The 10,786-nt window shown below is 37.5% G+C and overlaps 1 protein-coding gene across 2 annotated transcripts in view; it reads right to left on the bottom strand.

Annotated features, from left to right (window-relative positions):
• Positions 1–6,777: 6,777 nt before the first annotated feature.
• Positions 6,778–10,786, bottom strand: part of LOC119782244 (growth/differentiation factor 11-like) — a 48,754-nt gene continuing 44,745 nt past the window's right edge. Inside the window, exon 3 of one of the 2 annotated variants that reach the window (XM_038283130.1) lies at positions 6,778–10,435. In XM_038283130.1, the coding sequence (XP_038139058.1) occupies positions 10,055–10,435 (381 nt within the window). In that variant the 3' untranslated portion in view covers positions 6,778–10,054. The remainder of the gene's footprint in view (positions 10,436–10,786) is intronic. The other variant, XM_038283138.1, reaches the window with a different exon arrangement.

The raw sequence follows: 10,786 nt of genomic DNA, 5'->3' as shown, positions 1-10,786 counted from the left end.
ATGAATGAATGCATGATGGCTGGATGGATGAATGGATGAATGAATGAATAAATGAATGGATGGATCAATTACTGAATGGATGATGGTTGGATAAGTGGATACATGGATGGATGGATGGATGAACGAATGAATGAATGGAGGGATGAATAGATTGATGGATTATGGAAGAATAAGTGGATGGATGTAGGAATGGATGAAAGATGGATAAAATGGATGGATGAATAAATAGATGAATGGATGGATGGAAGGAAGGAAGGATGGATGGATGGATCAATAGATTGATGGATGAATAGTAATAGATGGATGGATAATTGAATGGATGAATGGATGATTGATTGATGAACAGATGGATGGGTGGATGGATGAATGATGGATGACGGATGGATTGGTGGATGATGGATCAATGGATGGAAGAGGGAATATATGGTCATAGAGGGATAAATGGATGGTTTAATGGATGGGTTAATGGATGGATGGGTGAATGGATAGATGAATGGGTGAATGGATGGATGGGTGAATCCATGGATGAATGGGTGAGTTGATGGAAGAATGGATGGATGAATGCGTTAATGGATGGATGGTTTTGCAAACTTAATGTCTTAAAGGGCCCTACGATAGACTGGCAACCTCTCCAGGTTGAACCCTGCTTTTCGCCCAATGGAAGCTGCAGACTCCTCGCGACAACAGTAGGGATATGCATGATGGAAAATGGAAGAATGGATGCACTAATGGATTTAAGCAGTCATAAAAGCCAGAGGATGTAGAAAAAGTATTATACTTCATTCGTTATGTTTCGGTTTATCATCCGCTTTTTTTTCTCTTTTTGATGTGACTGAAATTATATCATCCTAATGGTTTTATTTGGCAGGAGTCTATTTAGTTTCATCAGTGTATGTAGGACCCGAAGTGAAACAGCTGCTTGAACTTGCTTTTAAAACTCATTTTTCTACCAGTGGGTTATATCTGGTAAGATAATTTCAAAATTTTAACTATTCTTCAGCCTGCATTTATAAACACCACTCTTTGATACTCATTCAACTTCAGCCATCTGTCTTTTTAATAGTCAGCCTTGACTATAATTTAGACCTATTACTACTTTTTGCTGGATGGCTGGAAAGGAAATCCCTCAGGGTATGGGTGGTCATCTTATTAGCGGTTGAGCTTGCAGGATCTGCTGGATGATGCTGAAACATGCCCCGGCATGGCCGCGACTCAAACCATCTGTGGCAGAGCCCGTAATTGTCAGCTTCTGAAGCAGATGGTGTGCTAGGAGCACAAAAGACTGACAGCTGTCATTCACGAAAGCTGCAACTGCACTTCAGTGGAGAGCTGTCAATGCAAAGAAGAGGCCAGTTTTGCTGTATAAAAACCATCTGTAACAGCAGTACTGAAAAATCTGAAATAAACCATTAATGCCTCAGAATATAATGATGGGAAACACTAAAGTAGGCATCCCCAAAGTCAGTCCTCGAGGGCCGAGGTACTGCAGGTTTTAGAGGTTTCTCTGCTTTACCACAGCTGATTATGTTGATTGCAATTCAGTAAAAGCGAGTTAATCAACTACCAATGTAAATCAACTTTCCAGGAGCAGGAAAGTAGCCCTCGAGGACCGACTTTGGGGGTGCCTGAAGTTATGTCTATCATCAACAGTTATATTGATTTAAAAGAGCTTCTATAAAAAAACTCTTGCGGCAGAAAATTTCAATTGTGACATTGTCCTATCTTCTAATTCTTCATGTATTTCTTCTATCTCATCTTTTCATTTTGCTTTCATGTAAGTTTCTTGCATCTTTTTGATCTTTCTTGTGCAGTCGTCCCCTCTAAATAGTCACTAAGCCAGAGCAGTGTACAGCAATTTAAGCTATTGCGATCTGTCCGGTTTACCCTCACTATAAACTTTATGGCTATAATTGCCCCAAAACTCCTCCTCAATCCTCTCAGCTCCTTCGTTTAACTACTTTGAAACATGTTCAATATTGATTGTACTGTTGGCTATTGCTTTTCTTCAGCAAGCATCTCTATTGCAGAGTTTATTCAGTGAAGCAAGGTCAGAGTTTAACATATCAGCTGCAAGGAAACTCTAGGTGATGCATTAAATCTCACACAATCAATTTCAACTAATACAACGGCTTCTTATGCCCCAAAACAACAATGAAAAACAAAACAAACTCTAATTAATGTCCTCCCTTGTCTTTAGAGGGTGGGTATGACTGATAACCAGAGGTGTCAAAAGTATTTATCTTTATTACTCCAGTAGAAGTAGAAATCCTGCTTTATTTTTATAGAAGTTAGAGTATCAACTTAAGCTTTTCACTCAAGTAAAACTGTAAAAGTAAAATTCTTTAAAACTGCTTAAAGTATAAAAGTAAAAGTAAAGCAGAAAAAAATGTTAAGGACAGATGCTTTACTGCACTGCCTTATTAAAATAACATGTTTCTACAATTCTGGATGATAATTTCTTTAGACATAATTTGTTTAATAACTAATGGCAACACTGTCAAATTTAATGTTTCATCAACTTAAAGAACTATTTATTTTTTTTGGTATGTGGTGAACAACAAGTTGGTGCAGCACCGAGTCCAACCACAAAGAAATGATCTGGATGAAACAAATGATTTTGATGGTTTCAATTGTTTTAAATACCAACAAGCCGTAAGGAAAATGAGCTCAAATAAAACAAAACTAACGAGTCTATTTTTAAAATGAAAGGAGCAGAAAGTAGAGATTATTGCAAAAATATTTCTACTTAGTAAGGTATAAGAGTATTTAAACTTGATGCCTCTGCTGATGACGTGTATGGACAGGAGACTGTGTGAAATTTAAACTGTTTGTTTATATGGAGTGAGAATTTGTCAAAAGGTTTATGTCATTCCTGGCATCAGACTCTGCGAGCTTGCACTGGGTGGTCTTTGTTTGCATGCGTAAAGAGCTGCGCTCTCGCTCTCATTTGATTCTCTAAATTAGGTTGATGAGAGGCCCTCCTATCAGGTGGCATATTAATTGGGTCAGACTGGATCTTATATGAAATCCAAATAATAACAAGCAGAAACTGTAACACTAACCCTTTGTTTTCAGAATGTTGTCTTACACCAATTAGCTGATTTTGATTTCTGTGATTTCTCCTGCCTGTTTCTGTTTTCCAATAATAACATTGCAACCAGTGGGTCACCAGAACTGTGTTTTCTTTAAGGTCTATTAATTTTACAGATTTATGAACTTAATGTTTAGAACACTTTAAAAAGGCATCCAATAATGCTTCTCCTGCAACACAAAGACAAAAAAAAACCTTCAACACAATTTTTTTTATTCCACTATGCATAGATACGAAGTCAGAATTCTCACAAAATTTTATGCGTGTAGTAAACACACACTTTTATTTAAAACCTTTGTGTGAACTACTCGCCACTAGCATTAAGAACACATATTTTGTGTGCATATTTAATACCATGAGTACCCAACATGTATGGAAGTAAAACAGTGTCATTGAAATCTGCCTTTTTTGCACACCAAATTTTAAACACTGAATTGTTTTTAACACATTGAAGTGCTTACACTGAATTTTTATCTGGTGAAAATTCAGCTGCAAAACAAATTCAGCTGCAAAAAATTTGCCTGCAAAAAATTTGACTGCAAATGTTTTGACCTTTTGATGAAATCAAGCCAAAGCAGTCTACATTTGATGCAGTCGAGCAGCTACTAGCCAATGAAATTAGCTCATTTTGGCAGAAAAAAAACTACGTTTGCCACCGGTAGCTTATTCCGGATTAAAACAAGATCCTTGAAAGACAGGGATGCAGCACTAGCTGTGATCTGCTCAGTTAATTCACCCAGTCCGCTTAGATGAAAAATTCTAATGGCTGTCTATTAGAAGCTACCTGGCATTTTGTAATCATATCTATTTTACAAAAAAACTCATCAGCTTCATTCAGCTGGGAACCAAGCTATGCCCAACTGTTGTGTCACGTGACCAGATGAGCTCATTTCATTGGCTAGAAGCTTCTCGACTGCATTGAGTATTGATTGCTTTGGCTTGAGTTCACCAAAAGGTCAACACATTTGCAGTTCAATTTCTTGCAGCTGAATTTTTTGCAGGCAAATATTCGCAGCCAAATTTTTTCTCGCAGCTGACTTTTTTGCAGTGGAATTTTTTGCTGGCAAATTTTGACCAGATATAAATATACACTACCGCTCAAAAATTTGGGGTCACATTGAAATGTCCTTATTTTTGAAGGAAAAACACTGTACTTTTCAATGAAGATAACTTTAAACTAGTCTTAACTTTAAAGAAATGCACTCTATACATTGCTAATGTAGTAAATGACTAGCTGCAAATGTCTGGTTTTTGGTGCAATATCTACATAGGTGTATAGAGGCCCATTTCCAGCACCTATCACTCCAGTGTTCTGATGGTACAATGTGTTTGCTCATTGGCTCAGAAGGCTAATTGATGATTAGAAAACCCTTGTGCAATCATGTTCACACATCTCAAAACAGTTTAGCTCGTTACAGAAGCTACAAAACTGACCTTCCTTTGAGCAGATTGAGTTTCTGGAGCATCACATTTGTGGGGTCAATTAAACGCTCAAAATGGCCAGAAAAAGAGAACTTTCATCTGCCAGAAAAAGAGAACTTTCATCTGAAACTCGACAGTCTATTCTTGTTCTTAGAAATGAAGGCTATTCAATGCGAAAAAATTGCTAAGAAATTGAAGATTTCCTGCAACGGTGTGTACTACTCCCTTCAGAGGACAGCACAAACAGGCTCTAACCAGAGTAGAAAAAGACGTGGGAGGCCGCGTTGCACAACTGAGCAAGAAGGTAAGTTCATTAGAGTCTCTAGTTTGAGAAACAGATGCCTCACAGGTCCCCAACTGGCATCTTCATTAAATAGTACCCGCAAAACACCAATGCCAAGATCTACAGTGAAGAGGTGGCTGCAGGATTCTGGGCTTCAGGGCAGAGTGGCAAAGAAAAAGCCACATCTGAGACTGGCCAATAAAAGAAAAAGATTAAGATGGGCAAAAGAACACAGACATTGGACAGAGGAAGACTGGAAAAAGTGTTTTGGACGGATAAATCCAAGTTTGAGGTGTTTAGATCACAAAGAAGAACGTTTATGAGACGGTTTATGTGATGGTTTGGGGTTGCTTTGGTGCTGGTAAGGTGGGAGATTTGTACAGGGTAAAAGGGATTCTGAATAAGGAAGGCTATGACTCCATTTCCATTTCGTTTTCCATGGTCCAATATTGTATCACAAACATAAAATAAATGATGTACCAGTTTAATAATGGAGAATCAATTAGTCAGCTTTATATTTTTTTAATATATAAAAACTATTTTCTGAGAATGTGTTTATTTAAGAGCAACTATACAAATTCACAAACATCTAGAAAAAGTAATCTATGTTATATTATTTCCATTGTAAATCCCAGATTGTTCATTCTTCTTTGCCTTTTCTAAAATGTGCTTTAAATCGGTCATAGCTGTCTTTATCCGTACTGGGTCAGATCCTGACGTTTGAAAAAGGAGGCAGCGAAAGCACAATGAAGCATTAGCCTCTTCTTGCTAAACCAGTTCCTGGAAAAGGACCCAGTGTACAGCCTCCCTCTGTCTTTGGACTGCTGATTAATATTGATGTTTGGCTGATCAGTGCCAAGAGGCTACACATCTATTTTTTCTTGCGCCGTTTCCCTATCTCTGTCTCCAATGCGTTTTCAAATCCAACAACTCGACCTGTCAATCACCCACAAAACATCTACGCGGTGGCGGGAGGTGGTGAGCAAATACGCTTCCTGTTACCTCAGGTCACTGCTTAGCTGCACCCTGGGCCATCCTATACGTTTGTATTGCATGTACAACTTTTAACGAGAGTAAATTTGTAAACATTCTTGTGCCCTAGGGCGGAAATATGTCACCAATCTGAAAAAAAAAATGAAATGGCGCTTTACTCGTCATTTAAGATGAAATATTTATCTTGCACACTTAAAAAATTATATATTAATATATTTCAAAATATTTGCCATTTTAATTTAAAATTGAATTATAATTTTTTTTGTGTGTTAATCAGGATCATTGAGTGTGTGGGGCAGCACCCTAACACCCTCTTTTGGTCAGCCGCCACTTCTATGAACCTTCCACATAAATGCCTTTTGCACCATGTCTCTCCTACACTGTTTACATTTTGATCACCGCTGCACTAGAAATGTTCATTTCACTGCTACAGTAAGCTGATCATTCACTATCAAAACAGCTGTATATATTGAAATTCCAATAAAGTTTGTCTAAATTTAAGTCTAAGACTCTCTGAAACACTGGTTTTATTTCTTTCCTCCAACGCCTTCCCATTCAAAGGTTTGCTTTTAAAAAAAAATAATTTTCAGCCTTTCCACGTGTTTTATCATGGCTAGCCTCAGCTTTGTCTTTCCTGGCCTCAGTTTTGTGTTTGATAGCCACAGTTATGTGTTTGTAGCCTGAGTTTTATGTTTCCTAGCCTCAGTGTGTTTGTAGCCTCAGCTTTTTTCTTTCTTCTTCTTAAAGTTTCAGTTTTGTCTTTGCTAGCCTCAGTTTTGTGTTTATACCCTAAGTTTTGCATTAGCCTTCCTCTGATTTTTTTTTAATGCTAGCCTTAGCTTACAGGCTTATTTTTACAGTCTCTTGTCTGTGCCATACTTTTTGTATTTGCAGCACATTTACTCATTTTCAGCATTCACACCCTTAGACAGTGGTACAACAATCTTTGCAAATAAAAGACAAAAATCAAAACACAACGCAAACCATATAAGCTAAATAAATGATTTATTGTACAAAAGAAAATGACAGTAAATAAAAAACAAAAGGCAAAAAAAATAATACAGTTATTCATACACACATCCATTAAACTACAGAAATGGGGGTGATTTCCTTTCTTTTTCACTACACAGAGAACAGGTATGAAAGGGGGAAAAGAGGGAGACACAATTAGAAGCGGTGAACCTGTCCAAAGCATGATAAAAGTTAACATTTGGGTTGTATTTACATAGATATTTGTTACTCTCATATATTTATATGAAAACAAAAGCAAAACTCTCAGACATACAAGTTTTAAAAACACTAAAAGAAAACTCTCAAGAGCTTTGAGCACAGTCAAACCCCAGAGGTGGGCACAACTAACTGTTTTTCCTTTGACCATGCATGACCGTCAGTCACTCTGTTAGCGACCTAACCTGAACCTGAGAGCAAGGGGACCCTGTGCTTTACGTCAACAAGTTTTGGAGGGGATGTCGCTCTTTTCATTTGTATGTCGGCACTGTTTTTTCTGAAAATAATAGAATAACAAATTGAGGGTAAAGTGAGGTAGACATACTTGGAAATGCATTTTGAAACAATAAATAACTGATCTGTTGATTTCCGTTGATTTATTTTTTTTTTTAACCACAGCCCCTGAACCAGCCTTATCCTCCCTTTGAAATTTTCTAGCATGTTCCTGCAGTCACAAAGGTTATGGTGCACAACTCGTCGTCCTCTGCTTTGGCTAACGATTCCTGGAGACTCCTCCCATTTCCCTTATTTTAAATTAAAATGGCTGCTCTCATTTACAATACACACATAAGGAAAACAATACAAGACAGATGCACGTTTACAGTTTCCAATTTTTTACACAATAACAAATTAAGGTTGATGGGTGGGCCACTTCCAGTTAAAGCATCTCTTTAGATCAAGACATATATTACACAGAACACATAGGAACAGAGGCCTCTAAGGCTGCCTTTACAGTACATCTTGGTTCCAGATTGAATCCGAGTGTTGGCGTGTGGGTGAGTGAGTGTGTGTGAATGGACAGGCCCCCGCTTCAGACAAGGTCAGGAAGTGTGATGGTATCAAAAACAAGTGAAATCCTCTCAACTATATGGTTTATCACCAGAAGCATGAATATTTCTTTTTTTTTTTTTCATCCTATACTGTACAAGCTCTCTTGTGCTTGGTAAAACGCAAACAACACTTCAGCTCCTCACGCCATGAACGTCCCATAGTGCAAAATTTATTGTTGGTAAGGTAGAGTGCCCCCCAAAAGGGTTTTTGTAACCTCTTTTTTAATATATACATATATCATTTATATATAATGTCAGAAGGCTCTCACTTTATCCAACAGCATAGTGCTTTCGTTTTTATAACATAGGATATCTTTGCTTTGACATCCAGGAGACAAAGACAAGCTTCGAGCATACTAATCTACTCTGTTTAAGCACTAACATTTTTTTCCCATTATGACAGCGATGATGATGATGATGATGATGATGTGGTGGAGGCTGAGATGGAAGGGGGCATTTCAAAATGCAATCCAAATGTTTTTTAAGCTAAAGTTGGTTTTAATGCTGGTATTTTGAAATTTTTTTTTCAGTTCTTCTAGTCCCAGATTTGATATATTGTTAGTTTTGGTAGTAATCTCATTTCCTGTCAAAGCTACTACTTCACTGTCTAGCACTGAAAAAAGGGACATCATTTAAGCTTTTAATTTTTTTTTATTTTAGTTTTTTTTTTACAAAGATGTAAATATAGAAATTGTTATTCTTCTTGTTCGTTGGTAAAATTATACATACTGGCTTTCCCTCAGCAAGTTGCAGACAAATCATTTATTGCAGGCATCAATAAGGTCCTAGTATAATTTTACCAAAATATTTGTGCACTGCTCTTTGCAGAATCAGTTGGGATTCAAGCCTTAAAGCCTTCCTTGTCTATTGCAGAACCATTTTTTGTGTGTTTTGGGTCGCTGTCTTGTTGCTTGCACAACCCTCCTTTGAAACAAATTGTCGACATCAGAGGAGAGAATATCATTTGCTATATAAGGACAACCAGAATAAGATGCAAGAATGTGTGGAGCGGTAAAGGTGAGCTTTTCTAAGTCAGGAACACTGCCACGTGTCAAGGGTGTGTGATTTGTACTTGTAAATGTATAACTGCTGCTTGTAAATGTGTGACTCTTTTTTTTGCACATTTGTGATTTGTGTGATTTGTAAGAATAAAAGTCTGATATGTACTCATTAATTTGTACTTGTAAATTTGTGATTTGAACTTGTATTGTTGCAAAGTTGTATTTTTATGACTTTTATTTATACATTTTTTAATTTATTGATTAATTATATAGTGATATATGATAAATGGGATCACATGTTACCGTTTCTAAATGACCTAGCAGAAGGTTGTCCTTTCGTCCCTCTAAATCCACAACTGCATTCGCACAATGTTTTCATCTCAGACCTCAATTGAGTGTTATTGGCTAAATCTTTCCCATCTACATGTTCTGGGACTTCTGCTTCATGTTTTACAGAATTAAACCAGGTAAAAGTTTAATTAACTTAAAAAGTGTAAATATCAAAGCCATTAAGAGGAAACAGATTTGGTTTTGGATTTTCACAAACTTTTAGTTTCCTAAACATCAGCAGACAACATTCTAAATTTGTTCAAACATCTTTTAAGTAAAAGTAAAACCTCTGTTTGTTTTTGTCGTCAATATTATTTGCAGCTATTGAGATGTTTTAAAATGCATGAATTGCAAAATGATAATGATCATGCCCCCCCGCCCTTCTCAACTTCTTTGCAGAAATCTAAATGGATACATTTTTTTTTATTTCCCAAAAGTAAGAGTAACTGAAACTCAAATATATTTTGGAACAAACCCTATGAAACTGACGCTGCTTGATGAAATATACTCATGTCAGCTGTCACCACATTCCACTAACCTGGACACTTCACAAAGATGCCATAAAAAATAGAAATCACAAAACTAACATGGACTCTAGAACATAGTTTTGTCTCACCGTTTTCTGAGGCTGCTCCACAAGCAGACCCGAATCATTCATTAAATACTGTATTTCCATCTTTAGCTTTTTTCTTTTTTTGATTCTTTTTTTCATTTATAACTTTTTATACAGTTAGAATCAAATTAATTACTGAAAAAAAAAAAAAATGGAAACCCAGCAGGATGTTTCGAGCGAAAGTGAAATGTGGAGTGGAGAGCTCCGTTAGGGTTTTGGGTGGTTTGATGAGGGTTGAATTTAAGTGTGTGTATCTTTCACATCCTAGGAGCAGCCGCACCGATCCACCACCATCCCTGGGATCTTGCCATGAATTATCTGCTGCTTGTCGTTGAAGTAAAGCATGTTAATGGGGGACATCTTGGTCGGGGTGCAGCAGGGCCCCGCGGAGCCGCGCGGGTTGGCGTGCTGCACCAGGTGGGTGTGCGGATACTTCTGCATGAACATGTACTCGCACTGGCCAGAGCAGTAGTTGGCTTTGTAACGCTTGGGGGCAATGATCCAGTCCCAGCCGAAGGCCTCAAAGTCCACAGTCAGAGGGTAGCGGCAGCAGCGAGACTCAGTGGAGTGCTCATCGCAGTCCAAACCAAGGTTCCTTCGAGAACGTTTGGCGGTCTCAAGAACCTTCACCTCCAGGAACGGCTGCTGGAATCAATGGGAGGGAGCGTGCAGACAGAAAGAGGTGGTTATAAGAGAACAACGGCACAATGAATGAAATACAGAGGAATGAGTCAGACTATAGATGTGTTTCAGATAAAGATCTTTATTCACTGCACTTTCACACCAGCTACTGATTCATTACCCAACAGGTGTGTCGTGGTTTTGGGTTTCTTTTGATTTACTTTTGCATTTTAGTTTTCTCTTATTTGGTTTATTTTATGAACTTATAACTTTAGTCCAATAACTGTATTTGTTATAACACTGAAAATTGATACGTGGTGCTGGATCCTGGTTATTTATGTTTTAATTTTATATTTTCACTTTTTATTTTCTATA

This window comes from Cyprinodon tularosa, unplaced genomic scaffold (assembly GCF_016077235.1).
Source record: "Cyprinodon tularosa strain WSP-4 unplaced genomic scaffold, ASM1607723v1 ctg1044, whole genome shotgun sequence".
NCBI classification, from domain to species: Eukaryota; Metazoa; Chordata; class Actinopteri; order Cyprinodontiformes; family Cyprinodontidae; genus Cyprinodon; species Cyprinodon tularosa.
Note: the sequence above shows the minus strand (reverse complement) of the source record. Positions and strands in the feature narration are given on the sequence as shown.